A 14,688-nucleotide genomic window follows, 5' to 3' on the forward strand; every position below is an offset into this window, starting at 1 on the left:
TCATAGGGTTAGGAAAGATAATATGAGAGAGAGAGAGAGCGCGCGAGAGAGAGGGAGAGCGAGGGAGAGCGAGAGCGAGAGAGAGTATAGATAGAGAATGATAAAGTAAATGTGGCAAAATACTAAGTGATAAAGCTGCACGAAGGATATATGGGAGTTCTTTGTTGTACTCTTGAAAAATTGCAAATTATTCTTTAAAAAACATTTGTAACACAGTGACATTTATTAAAGTACCCAGCACGCAGCAAAAATTCCCTTTCATCCTTCCCCTAACCACCTCTGATCCTTGAATATATTTTTTAACTAAAAAATGTTTTGGGTTTTTTGTTTGTTGTTGCCAACATTTAAAATTCATGAGTTTTTACCAAGAAAACCCCTAGATTTCCATCTTCTCTTGAAAATTCAGAGGAACCAGCAACCACATGGCAGGTGCTGAGGGGCAGCACTTCTGGGCTGGCTTCACTGTGTGCCTCACCAGCCCAGCCCCTGAGGCTTCCACACTGGACCCCTGGACCCCTGGTTTAGAACAGTGCAGACCACCAACCACTTGGAAGCAGTGGCTGGAAGGACCAGCAGCCAGTGTGGCTCTGCTGTCACCTCATCAGAGCAGAGGGGCATAAGGTAAGTAAAGCCAAGGAGTCTGTTCCCCCTGGGCCGCTCCCAGAAGTCCTGGATCAATCAGTGACATGTCTTAGGACTCACAGTCCCTCGCCCCACTTACCGTTAAGAAACAGTTTTTCCAACTTCTCGAGGAACTGAGCACATTGATTCAGCTGCTCCTGGAAACCCGCAGCCACGTAGTAGTCCACGTCGCTGGCCTGCAGCAGCTCCTCGAATGCCTTAATCATGGTGTTCATATGTTGACGATAAATGACACAGATGCCATGGCTATCCTTAATCTGCTGTCGTTGAAAGGACAGCTCCCTGGCTTGGGACTGAACTAACGAATCATATCTGATAAAAGGGGGAAAAGAAAATGCTTGTACCATTTTAGAATTGAATTTCTGTGACCTTAACACTAATTGGAAAAATGACAGAGCACAATCTTCCAAAGCCTGCAGCTGTACAAGTACATATACTCTTAGAAAAATTGAAACTGTACAAGGTCACTCCTTCTTCGATTTCAAAACAGCCAACAAGTGCTGGAACAAAGGTTCTTCTGCAATATTTTTAACCTTATGAAGCCCCCAGTTAAAGTACAGATTGGCAAGGACTCAGAAGAACAATTAGTTTCCATATATTCTTCAAAATACTATTCCGAACTATAGAAAGAAGTGCCCCAAGGGTCAGGTGACCCACCACAAATTCTCATGAAGAACAAAAAGAAACTGTAAAGGCAGGAAAACAAAAACAGGACTCTCTCCTCTCAGCCGAGGGGCCAGGGAATAATCATAATCCTCACTACACTTAGGAGACTCCAGGACCTGTCACTCGCTGAATTTGGTGTTTTTTCTAAGTTATCTGATCTTCCTAATCTTTCCACAAATGTATGAACCTCCCCATTTACAGAAGAGGGAACTGACCCTCAAAGATGGCAAAGTTGGTTAAATGGTGAAGATTTCGGACTGAAACACAGCTCTCACGCTCTATTACACAATACTGCCTCCAACGCCAACACCGTCCTTCCCCGCGTGAGCCCACAGATACGAGCAGGCACTGAGAAAACCACGAGGTAGGGAAAACGGGGCTCCTATAAATGGTGGCAGCAGTAACCTGGCTCCAGAGTAGCTTGGCAAAGACGCTGACCTTTCAGTTCAACGTGTTTCCCCTTCCCCAAAATGATGACAGTAAGAGGGACTGGTGACCACCTTCAACTCCAAGGACACACATTCATATCATGTGACACCAGTACTGAAGGTGGGGGCCAGTTTACCCGATGAGAAGAACACGAGTGGGGTGAGGAGAGCCTGAACCCTGGCAATGGCTCTGACCAGTTCTGCGAATCTTCTCAGACACAGTAACTCTCTGAGGCTCAATTTCCTCATCCACAAAAAACTTGCTCTCGGGTGATGTTGAGGATTAAATAAGGAAAGTGCCTAACCAGGGGTGTGACACAATCACCTTTCACTAAATACAAGCGTCCTTCGATTTCACTGTTGGAGAAGTCTTGAAAAATTCACTCTGGCTCCTGACAATTCAGAACTAGGTGTCTGTCTCAAATTAGTGACGAATGAAGGCCAGCTTTACAAATGATCCAATTTTTGCCATATCTCATCAAGCAAAACAGAATATATCAATGTCCATAAACTATATCTTCATGACCTCAGAATTCTTCTCTTTCAACACAGGCTTATTTCTCTAAGATGACCTTAAAGGGTAAATATACGGAAAATATTTATATCCTTCCCACCCTGCCTAGGACATCAATGTCAGTCCCACAGCACAGTAAAAGCCAATAATGGGGTCCAAGAGTAAACAGTGCCATTCAGCAAACATACTGTAACTCACCAAGGGACTGGTATAAAACCTTTACCTGGAGTCCCCGACGTCAGGAGGGCAAACTCTGCTCTGCCAACTTCAGAGGACGCGAGACTAGAATGTGCGCAGCCACTGTTCTTCATAGCCTCACATTTCACTTCTCTGCAGGCCTAGCTGTCTCAACCCCACCATCAAGCGTTCCCCAGTACACACCCCATCCCATCCCAGAGCAGCATTCTCTTTCAGTTCGTGGGCACCGACCTGGCGGCCGCGCGGGGGAACTGCAAGCCTAACCAGTGGGAGGAGGAAGAGCGGGATGTACCTTGAGGGTGAGAGATCTCTGAACTTATTCCGCAGGTGATGGGTTTCACTGAAAAGCTCCATGTTCAGATTCTGCTCCTTCTGCAGCTCGTAGTCCTGTCCCACCAGCTGCCGCCTGAGGTTCCGCAGCACACTGCTGTCGACCCTCTCTGGGGCCAGCGAATGGAGGACCTGCAAGTGTTTCACATAGCGTACTTGGTGCAGCCTTGGAAAGGTCACTTCTTCTTCGTCAGTACTGCCCTTGAGCTTGTTCAAGCCATCCTGGGCCCCTTCGGTCCCACACAAAACTGTGATAATGGCCTCACTGCACTTGGAGTGTTTTTGAAGCTGAAATATGAAATTCCGGCAGCCCTCGAGCTCGGCTTCCAAGTCACAGATTTTCTGTTTTAAGTTTTCTGTATCATTTGAGGTGTCGACGTTCTCAGACTGATCGGTCCCAATCACACTGCCTTGAGTGGAAAGCTGACACTCAGAGCTCAAGTGAGTAGCTCCTGAAGTTGGATGTGGAAAATTCTTAGGAGGATTCTCTTTGCATGCTGGTGAGATGGCAAGGTCATCGGGCTGGTAAATTTCAGAGTCTGAAAATCAAACACATTTAAGTCAGTATCTCCTTTGCTGAAATACCAGCTCTGTCCTTCCTCACAGCCACCACCAGGCAGAGACCACCGCAAGGGCCTCCTAACAAGCCCCTCGGACTCTACTCTTTCCCTCTTACCTCTCAATCTATCCTCTTTCTCAGAGTGACTGTTCTCAAAAGTGAGTTTAACTGTGATAACCACCAGCCCCCACCTAAAATGCATCAATAGCCTGAGGATTAAATCCAAGCTCCCTCTCACAGCATGAGACCCTCCATAGTCTAGTTCCAGGCAACCTTTTCAGGAACATGCCCAGGCACCACCTCTGGAGATTCCCCACTAAGTTGACCATAATTCCCTGTACACACCGGGTTGTCTCTGCCTCCATGCTTTTGCACGTGTTCTCTCCTCCTGGAATATGCTCAGCCCTGTACCTTACTCCTACTCAAGAAACTCCTATTCATCCTTCAACACCCAGATCTAATTCTCCTTCTTCTGAGAGCCCATTTTCAGACTATGCAAACAATCACTCCTCTCTGTGCTGCCACAGCACCTTATACATATCCCCCGCGACAAACAGAGCATGCGCTGGTGCTAACGCAGGAATGACACTTCACTTATTTATTTACACAGCGATTAGTGATTTGGATTCCTCTCTCCCTCACTGGACTGCCAGCTGCTTCACAGCAGGGACTGGCCATTTATCTTCACATTCTCAGTGCCTAGCACAGCACCCAGCCCAGCCCAGAAGTCCGTGAAGGTCTGATAAATACTGGGAAGGAGGGTAGTAACATTAAGGACCAGTAATTGAAAATCCACGACAGATGAGTCTTCCCATTTCTGTGTCTACCAGTCTCCAGGAGACGCCATGATGTCCCCCCATGGTGAGCTGTTTCACTGACTCACAACCCTGCCAGGAAACATTTCCTTACAGCGAGTTTAAATCCCCAGATTTGGGGCCAAATTTGTTTGAGAGGTGGAGTGGCGCTGCAGAATATACAGCTGTGGAGCCGAAGAGAAGAAGGATCACACCCAGCTTTGCCACTTGCTGGCTGCACAGGCTGAGGCAAGTGCCTTACTGTCCCAGAGCCTCAGTTTCCCCAGAAAGATGTCTAATATGCTTGTTGTGAGGCTCCAAGCTCAGGCCTGAGTCCAGAGCTTCTGTCCTCAACCACAGACTCCTCTGCCTGCGGTCCGGGGAAAGCTCGGCTGGATATAAGAAGTTCCTGGAATACTTAAGAGGCAGCAGAATGTAGTGGGAAAACGCATCTTTGAAATCCAACAGACCTGGTTGCAAACTCTGGCTCTGCCACTGCCTAGCTGCATGACCTTAGGCAAGTTACCTAACCTCTCTGAGCCTCAGTAGCCTTCACCTGCAAAATGGAGAAAACATCATTCCCTACGAACAGTTGTGCCTGTGTTTTGTTTTTAGGATCAAAGGGGACAATATCTGCAGAAAAGCTAAGACGGTGTCTGGCACATAGTTGTGAAGGAACCCAACTAATATTAACACCCTTTGCTTTCCTAAAACTGTTCCAAGATGGAAGAGGATGCCTACCACTGGAGGCCTGCGAGCAGAGGCTGTGTCTGGGGACAAGCTGCCCAGGCCGCAGCGTGGGCTGGATGAGGCAATCTCTCAGGAAGAGGAGCACATGAAAATCCTTGTCAGACTGTATATTGCAATTTCTGTTCCGCAACTGCTCCTCGTGGCTTTAAGCCCATTCTTGTCTCTCTGCTCACGATGCAAATGCCATAAAATAAACCTTTTTATTTCAGAAAGCAGCTGCTACATGACCTAAAGGAAGCATTCCTAAAACAGCATTTTTACTGTACAGAATTTGTTATAATCGCTAGTCTCTGGGGTCCTTTAGGGTGGAGACCGTGTCATTTATCTCAGTTTCTCTAGTGTCTGGCACAGGGCCTGGGGCAGAGAAGGTACTCAGTAAGTACTGCCAGTTAAATGAGTAAAAGAGACAGAGAGACAGAGGAGAGATCTCAACGAGGCTTTTTTTCCAGTGATTCACCCTCCAAGACAAGGAAATATCTTTGCTGTTAACAACCTCATGATAATAGAATTTCATGGCAAGAAGCAATGTTCACTCAAGGGAATAAAGATCAGTTCTAATGACTTTTGTTAAGTAATCATGAAGCAGAGAAATGTAAGACCCATTCAAATGTGCTACTGTGACACAGACTGTGGCCAGCTCTGAAGTTTGCTACAAAAACACACACGCGTTTATACACCTCAGAATGGTGTGCATTCTCATATTCACACTTAGACCTCCATTTCAAACTTTGCTCCTTACAATGCAACAAACAACAGACACTTGACACTCATAATTTTGACTTCAGAAGTACCCCCAATCTACCATAATTTGTGATTTAGCAGAGGGGACAATTGATTTCTAGGCTTCAACACCCGTGGACAGCAAGTCTCATAGTCCAGCAACAGCATGGCCATTGTGGCTTTGCTATTCTCTGCTCAGGAGCCCTCATTTAAAACTCACCACATGGAGGGCGTGGGAGAGGGAGGATTATAAGCTGCAGTGTATGGTGTGAACTTGCAGGTTTATCAGCAAGGCCTCAGGACATACAGCCATGTGCCGGGCCCTGGCGCAGGCACCAAGCCTCTCACCTATGCTACCCATTTAATCTACACAACAACCTGTGAGGCCTCACGGGTACTCCCCATTTCACAGAAGAGGAAATTGAGGCATAAAGAGAGAAGAACTTGCCCAAGGGTCAGGGTGAGTAAGCCGCAGAGCCCGCTGTCAAAGCCTGGCAACCATCTCCAACACGGAATGCTGCTCCTCATGGAGCCCTCCTGCCACCGGGTTCTCCCGTACTAGGGGTGCATGAGCAAGGCGGTGTGTTCCTCAACCATCAGTGTGACGGCCAATAATGCCTGTGGAATCCCCTTCATTCACCTCTCAAGTAACTATCGGGGGGCTATTGAAGAAGAAACAGCAGTGAAGGTGGCACACCCTGTCCCCAGCCTTACAGAGGGGAGTCACAGAGCAAGTCAATACAAGACCAAAACATGGGGGGCTAATGGGACTGTTTAAATAACTGGGGGACTCAGGAAGGCCTTCCCTGGACAGTGACATTTAAGCAGAGACCTAAAGGATGAGGCATCAGCTAGGTAATAATTAAAGGGAGGAAATTCAGGCAGAGGCAACAGCATGTGCAAAGTTCCAGAGGCACGTTAAGAAAAAGGAAAAGAAGTTCACTAATGATGGGGATCTGAGAGGGAAAGGGAAACTGCCCATCAGTCCAGAAGCCTTCAGTAATCACCTAACTACGAACAAGAAATCAAAAGATGTCCCCAGGCCCAATTTTTTGCATGACAGGAAATTCTGGAACTTTCTACAATTCAGCTAAGGGGTACTTCATTACCTAGGAGAGTGGCTTTCTCCTCATAGCCCAGAACACTCAGAAGCATGTGACCATGGATTCAATGCACTGACTGGAGGCCTTGGGAAAGCATGTACCACCGGGAAACAGGGCCCAAAACCCAGTATTTCCGCAGACTGGTATTCTCCTGGCCACCCCAGGACAAACTCAGGATTCCTGAAGACAATTATTTCTTACATAGTGAATTAAATCCAGAGTAATGGTGATTTTTTGTTTTTTAATGAAGGGGAAAAAAGATCTAAGGTTAAAAAAACAAAATGTAAGCATTTGTTCATTCTGGGTGAATGGGAACATGAATATTGTTAGGCTGTCCTTTGTGCTTATCCGTATGCTTATACTACTTCATAATTTTAAGAAGAAAAACATACAACTTGCCTGGGGCCTCGCTCACATCTCTGACCTACCTGACAAACCCCACAAATCAGGTGTCAGCTCAGGCTCGCCTCTGACCCACCTGTACACACCTAACAACGGCCAGCAGCACACAGAACACTGGGTGCCTGCTGGGCCGAGTGGGAGATCCCTGGGAGTAGGCATTGCATCCTTTTAGGCTAAACCACCGGACCCCAGCCCGCTGCCTGGTAGAAAAGAGTCTGACAAACGTACTGGTCAGCTCAGACAGACATCCTACCATACCTTCATGCGTCTACCTGCTTACCAGCGGGGTGACTCTGGATCAATTCTTTTTAAAAACCTCAGCTTCCTCATGTGTAAGATGAGAATAATGATAATGCCCTAAGATGGCGATTGCAGGACTTTGTAACAATTTTTATCTAAAACACTCCAAATGGTGCCTGGCACACAACAGCTGTTCAATATATATACAGGTTGAATTCTGACCAGTCTTGTGGCTGGTGTGCTGACCATTGTCCCTTTCCTTGTCTCTCCAAACACAGGGCAGGGTTTCAGTCCCTTTTTGCTCTCCCAGGCTGTCCTGGTAGGCTGCTTCCACAAGGGGCTGGGCTATAGGCATCCACAAAGAGAAAGAAAAATAAACAGAACCAGTGACTTGAAACTTAGCCAAGCAACTGAGGAGAACACAAAGATACAAGAGGGAAAATAAAAACACTGGGGAGGCAAAATGCAATTTATAAGATAAAATTAATCTATCGAGCTGCCATAACAGGACATAAAAAGCATAAATATACTGCAGCTTGTCTGAAATGGTTTAAGCCCAGGCTCTCAAAAAACTAGGAGTGAGAAAATGAATTCTATAGACTCAAGCCCACTTTTCCCAAGAAGAGAGAGGCCCCGGGGTCTTCTGGGTCACTGGGAAGCAGCACCTGGCTGAGGCACCCCAGGGTCTCAGCAAGAAATGACAACACCGTTAAGTGCAAATGGCAAGCCCTGGGTCAAGTGCCAGGGCCTCTGTTGGGCTGAGTCACCTTTGCCATAAAATCCTTCCTCTCTGAAGCACCCAGGTCCCACCCCACACTGATTTGTTTAATTATCTGCCCCGGCCCCACTAGACAGGGAGTCCTCAGAAGGCAGAGACTGTATCTCATTCCTCTCTCTCTCTCTCTCCCCTACACCCAGTGCATGAGCTGGGAACAGAGCAGGTGCTCGGGGAATAGATGCCTGGATGGGGAGATGGATGGATCAGAAGGTGGGAAAGGAGGGAGGGAGGGAAGAGCAGTCTTGCCAAAGGCAGACTTATCTTGAAACCTCAACTATGGCAAACTCAAGAGAGAGCCTAAAATTAAATGGAAGACACCTCTAGCTACAGATCATAAAAACCATATGCAAAGTATCATATACCAGGCTTTATGAAGCGGTAAAGGGTGCAGACTTTGAAATCAGACAGGCTAGTTCAAATCTAGCACAGGAAGTTAGTAATGGTGTGGCCGTAGCCAAGTTACTTAATCTCCGAAAGTGCTGCCTCCATGATAAAATGGGAATAATTACTGTTCCTGCCTCAAAGAACTGTGAAGTGGATTCAATCAGATCAGGTATTTAAAGCGGACGGCGGGGCTGGATGAATGGTGCTTGTTTCATTAGTACCTCAGGAAGTCCAAGCTCCCAGTCACCTCCCATCCCTGAACCACTCCGAAAATCCCCGAATCGGATGCAGTCTTCCCACCCCAGTATGCAACCCCTTTATTAGCAAAACCCCAAATAACCTCAATCTCCTCCCCGAACCTTCATCCCATGCCCTTGTTCTAAGGGAACCCCCCTGGCTGTCCCCCGACACTTCTCCTGCAGCCTCTCCAGTGGCAGACGGTACTTTCCCACATCCTCTGTATCATGAACCTGGAAATGTGTACATGCCTTTGCTCTTTACCGACACTTCCGGATCGTCCTCTCTCGTCCCTAAAAACTCCAGCTTTGCGGCTCATACTGTCAGACTATACCACGAACTCCGCCACCTCACTGCAGTCACTCATGGTCCCGATTCATCGAAGCTCTTGAGATTTGCTGACAAAGTGGCTCCTAACTGCCCTGCTTCTCCACCCCTCTTTGTGATAAAATTCCTCAGCACTGCCTATAATTGCCATCTCCCATACCTCTCCCCTGTTCTCTCTCTGGAACCCAGGCCATCAGGCCCCACTCACTCCACAGAAACGGGTTCCTTCAAGGTCACCAATGACTCTCGCATTGCTAAATCCCAAGACCAATCCTCAGTCCTTGTTTTACTAGCCTTATTAGCAACACTTGACACGGCTAATCTGTCCTTTACCAGCTTTTGGATGTCATCCTTTCTTGGCTCCCCTCCTGCCTTACTGGCTGCTCCTTCTCGGTCCAACCTCTACTTACCACAGCCCCAGTCTCGGTTCCTGGACCTACTCCCTACGTCTCCAACTCTCATAGCTTCAAATACCGGGATATGTTGATACTACCTAAATTTATAACTCTAGCCCAGACCTCTCCCCTGGACTCCAGACTCATCGATCTCCAACCGCCTAGTCGACATCTCCACTGGGACAGACAACAGGCATCTCCAGTAAGTCCAAAACCAGACACCTAAAGCTCCACCTACGCCTGCCTCTCCAGCAGTCTCCCACCTCCGTGGATGACAACTCCATCCTTCCAGTGGTTCACATTAAAAGAGATCCTTTAAAGCAGAGGTTGGCCTACTTTTCTTAAAAAGCCAAATGATAAATATTTTGCCGGCCATGGGATCTCTATCACAACTACTCAACTGCGCCATCAAGGGCAAAAGCAGTGAGAGGCAATATGCAAATGAATGACTGTGGCTGTCTTCCAATAAACCCTTGCATGAGCAGGCAGCGAGCCTGGCCCACAGGCCACGGTTTGCCAGTCTCTGCTTTAAAGCTGAAGTCGATCACATCACTCTGCTGCTCAAAACCCTCCAACAGTTTCCAGTCTGACCTAGAATAAACGACAAAGCCCTGGAATGACCCATGAGGGTCACCTGAAGTGTGACCTCCCTGACCTCTTTCTCGCTCCACTCCAGCCACGGAATTGGCCTCCCTCCTACATGTTCAAAGCAACATCAGGGCCTCTGCCAGGAACGCACTTCCTGCGATGACTGGGCCACTCATCTCCTTCCAGTTTCTGTTCAGATGTCGCCTCACCAGGGAGGCGCTAAGAGACTCCACGTACGTTAGCAAACGCTACCCCCATTCCATATCACCGAGCCCTCCACCATGCTTATTTTTCTCCACAGCACTTATTTCTCACATATAAGTGCTTGGCACACAGGAGAATTTAATAAATACTTTTTGAATAGATAAATAAAAAAATTACTGTTGCTCTTCTTGTTATTGTGTGTTGCTATCGTTTGCAGAAGTTCAAAATCAGGGGTCTACAGACATACTTTTGTGGATTCACGAACCCTCAACATGATGTACAACACCACAGATGTGCGTACCTGCATCGTTCTGTGAGAGGGCCCCCAGCTTTCTTCAGATTTTCAAAGGGGCAGTGGTCCAAAATCTCTAAGCACCACTGTCCCAGACTAGAGGGCACCCCCTGAGGTGCTCCCTCCAAGTTTAGGAGTCTAATCTGGACACATTTTGACCCAGGGGCTATCTATTTTGGGAGCTCCCAGGAGAGCGGACGAGGGAGGGGCCCGCCCAGTGGCATAGTAGTTAAGTTCACATTCTCCACTTCAATGGCCCAGGGTTCGTGGCTTCAGATCCCAGGCACAGACCTACACACTACTCATCAAGCCATGCTATGGTGGCGTCCCACATATAAAATAAAGGAAGACTGGCACAGAAGTTAGCTCAGGGTGAATCTTCCTCACAAAAAAACAAAGTAGGTAGAGAGGCAGGTCACTTCTAGAGGACGACATGAGATCAGTAGGGTTTGGAATTAACCTTGAGGAACCCAAAATAATGTAGCCTGGACATTCCAGAGACCCCTGCAAAGAGGACTCTCACTTACCCGATGCCACATGCCTGAGGCTTCCACTGACGAAGCCAGAAAAAAACCCTAGATTCAAGTCATCCCACAACTGGAGTACCCACAGACAATCCCAAGTGAAGGGAGCAGTGACCTCGCAAGATCTGTGAGCAGTGCAAGTCCCCTTTATCCAGACTGCGGAATAAAATGAAAACAATAGATTCATTTTCCTTATTGTGTTCCCTCGATTGTGTATTTGTCAAGAGTCAAGATTAATCACTGCAATTCACAAAATTTATACTCAAACTTATTGCAATTCTAAACAACAAGGTTGACATTTCAAGCAGTTCTATCGGGTCGTTCATCTAGCGCGCGGAGAATACATTTTTCTTGGTGCTTACCTTTCACTGGCGTTTTGTCTGGCGTTGGCCTCCCCTCCATCATCGCTTCAGCCAGAATTAACTTTTTGTGAAGTTGCTTATTGCGAATTTTAAACTCCTTCAGCTCCCCCTGCAGCTCCAAGATCTGGCCTTGCAGCTGGGCTACCCCCGCCTGGGTGGCAGGGAGCCTATATAAACTTCCTAGTGACCGGGATGGTCTGAGCAGGACGGGCAGGCGAGACTTCTGAGCATCCTGAAAACACACCCGTACACAACAGTGAATACACTTTCTTTGGTTGCACAGTCAACATTATTACGCCAACCTTATAAAACAGGATTCAACTCGGCTGTCCAGACTCCTGGTTCCTCTAATGGCATCTATGTTTATCTCCCAGTCTACAGAGTAGGCAAACATATGAAGATGGAAAGTAGATTGACAGTTGCCTATGACTAGGGGTGGGCAGGTGGGGGGGAAATGAGAAGCGACTGCTAATGGGTTCAGGGTTTCTTTTGAGACAATGAACGTGTTCTAAAATTGATTATGGCAATGGTTACACAACTCTATGAATACACTTTGAAAAACTACTGCATTGTACACTTTAAATGGATGAATTGTATGATACGTGAATTATATCTCAATAAAGCCTGTTTTGTTTTTGTTTTTTTTATTCTTTTAAGGTGGAGGAGAAGGAACCCGAGAAGAAAACAAGAAATATTTGGGCCCCTGGGAATGAGGAAATCAGCAAGTCACTCAAGAAGGAAAGAGGAAAGACCGTTTCTTGCACATTCTAGGATATAAAATGCTTTCAAGCACATTCTCCCATAATCCTCAGGTAAACTGCATTCCCAGAGCTCACAGGGTAATAGAAGTTTTCACGCCTATTTTCCAGACAAAGAACTGAGATGTCAAACAAGCAGTCCAAAGTCAGACAACAAGAAGGTTAGAGAGCTGGACCTCAAAGCAGCTCTTCAGAATCTACTGCTCAGTTAAGAAAAGTGAGACACTTTCTGCCCTGACACTCCAGGGACGAGGAGCAAACAGGTTCAAGGACAAGAAGAGTCTGAGGTGGTAAAGGGGACCAGCTGGGAGGAGATGGCTGCCTCCTCAAGAGGACTGGAAAATAACAGTCATTTGCTTGGGCCTCAGTCTCCACCAATCTTTATTCTTGGATCCAAATCTGTGTGTCATATGGCAGCAGAAAAGATATGTGCAAGAGCACAAATGCCAAAGGCAATTTCAGGCTGGAAGACTGCCGTCAGTCAACCTAATGCCGGTTCTAAAATAACACCACCCAAAATGCTACCTTATGGACACTGAACAGAGTCCCACCTCCCACCTTATTAAAGATGTCATGATGGAACTTCTCCCCTGGGAATGGAAGGCAGACAGGAATGCAACATACATGCGCTCCTACCACGTACAAAGCACGAGGCACTTGCCACACATCACCTCGCTTAGCCATCAGGCCAGCCTCATGCTCTAGGTCACCCTGATCTCATTCGAGCCACTGAGAAAGGTCAGGGCACCTACCCAAGGACTCAAACCAGGCCCGATGCAATCACAGGCGTATCTGTAAAGTCCATCCTCTTGCCTCTATAACTAAACTGGAAGTATATCTGGTCTCCTGGTCTCTCCCTTGGGCTGCAATGATGTTCTTTTTAACAGGATACCAGAGTTCTGGTTTACCCTAGAACTACTGATTCCTTGACTAACCAAAGACTGCAAAGAAAAGCATTAAATTGTCTTCTACTTTGCATAGACTGGAGGCCACCATGGTGATACAGGGCTCTTCCCTTCCTGAGAAAGGCAGGTTTATAATATTCCTGTCTGCCGCTAAAACCAGACTTCAGCTCCTATTTCTACGACTCCTCCTAACAGCTGAGTCACTCTGGACAATTTTCTGAGCCTTTCAGAGCCTATACTTCTTCATATGTAAAATGTAGGTAATACCGACTCAATTCACATGCTTGTTGAGATGTTTAAATTGATATATATGTATAGAATATCTAGCGAATCCTGGCAAATATAGCAGATGTTAAAAAATAACCACAGTTGCCTTCCTTTTGAAGACACAAGCAAGAAGGATAATTCCAAACTAAAAAAAAAATTCTCAGTATATTTGGGGGAATTAAGTTCATTCGATTATACAATTTTCCTGAACATACGATGATACCTCCCACACAAATAGGAGGGAAAACCATCTAGTTTTCCTGATATACAGGTACAAATTAAAGGAGCTGGGGCTGATGAGAGCATTCCTATTCTAGCCAAATTGCAGACATTTGCATCTTGAGTACTGTTAATATAATAGCAATGTCTTTTTTTTTTTTTGGTCTCTACTGGTATCTTTAGAAAACCCTTTTCTAGAAATTACAGTTTTGGTGCGGAATTTAAAACAATCAAAAGCAATTTTGCTAATGATATATCTAACTCTCTTTGGTATGCACAAAAGCAGTAATTTAGTGGTCAGAAAATAAACTTAATTCTCCATTCTGGTGCTATGAAGCAATGTATACAGTTGATTTCTCAGATACAAAACACCCATGAGAAACAAGAACACCAATAGCCATCACTGGAGATCTCTTTGAAACATGACCTATTTCCTTCTCTACCAGAACGCTCACATCTCCCTGCTATGGGGATCCTCAATGCCAACCCCTCCTCCTAGGAGGATTTTAGTCAAGGATCCAATCAGATATTGCCAAGAGAGTCTGGCTTTTAATCATCTGGCATATTTGATGGTATCTGAGGAGAAGCTTAAAGACAGTATCTTGACTGAGGCAAAATGCAGACATCCAGTTACCAAAACTGGACCCACCACTTGGGGCTAGCTCGGGCTGGAGGGGAACTTGAGCCAGGGAAAGGGCACGGCTGTGCAGTCAGGCACAGCGAGGGTCCCAGCGCAGCCCCTTAACTGCTGGCTAACCACAGGCACTCGGGATCCAGCTTCCTGCCCTCTAACGGGTGTGTAAGGCTTAAGTAAGAGAGGGTGGACAAAGCCCACAGAATGGTAGTCTCAGACACAAAGTCCGCACAGAATAGAATCTAGGTTCTCACCCTCCCCCTAAAGTCAGCTTACTACAATTTTACTACAACTTGCAAAAGTAAATGTCCATCAATAGGTGAAAAGTATATAAATTTTGGCACATTCCCTACAGTGGAATCTTACACAGCCATTACAAGGAAAGATGTTCCTGACACACAACATGAAAGAGAAAGCCAGAGACAGAGGTAAAACACGACTCCATTTTTATAAGGAAAACACATACAT

General features: G+C 46.5%; 1 protein-coding gene across 11 annotated transcripts in view; it reads right to left on the bottom strand.

The window, feature by feature from the left end:
* CDK5RAP2 (CDK5 regulatory subunit associated protein 2) overlaps nt 1-14,688 on the bottom strand; it is a 172,439-nt gene that overhangs the window by 43,126 nt on the left and 114,625 nt on the right. For all 11 annotated transcript variants that reach the window (XM_070596221.1, XM_070596222.1, XM_070596219.1 and 8 more), the window contains 3 exons: nt 11,438-11,669; nt 2,741-3,317; nt 722-954 (listed from right to left, as the gene is read on the bottom strand). In XM_070596221.1, coding sequence (XP_070452322.1) covers nt 722-954; nt 2,741-3,317; nt 11,438-11,669 — 1,042 coding nt within the window. The remainder of the gene's footprint in view (nt 1-721; nt 955-2,740; nt 3,318-11,437; nt 11,670-14,688) is intronic.

Source organism: Equus przewalskii, chromosome 26, assembly GCF_037783145.1.
Source record: "Equus przewalskii isolate Varuska chromosome 26, EquPr2, whole genome shotgun sequence".
NCBI classification, from domain to species: domain Eukaryota; kingdom Metazoa; phylum Chordata; class Mammalia; order Perissodactyla; family Equidae; genus Equus; species Equus przewalskii.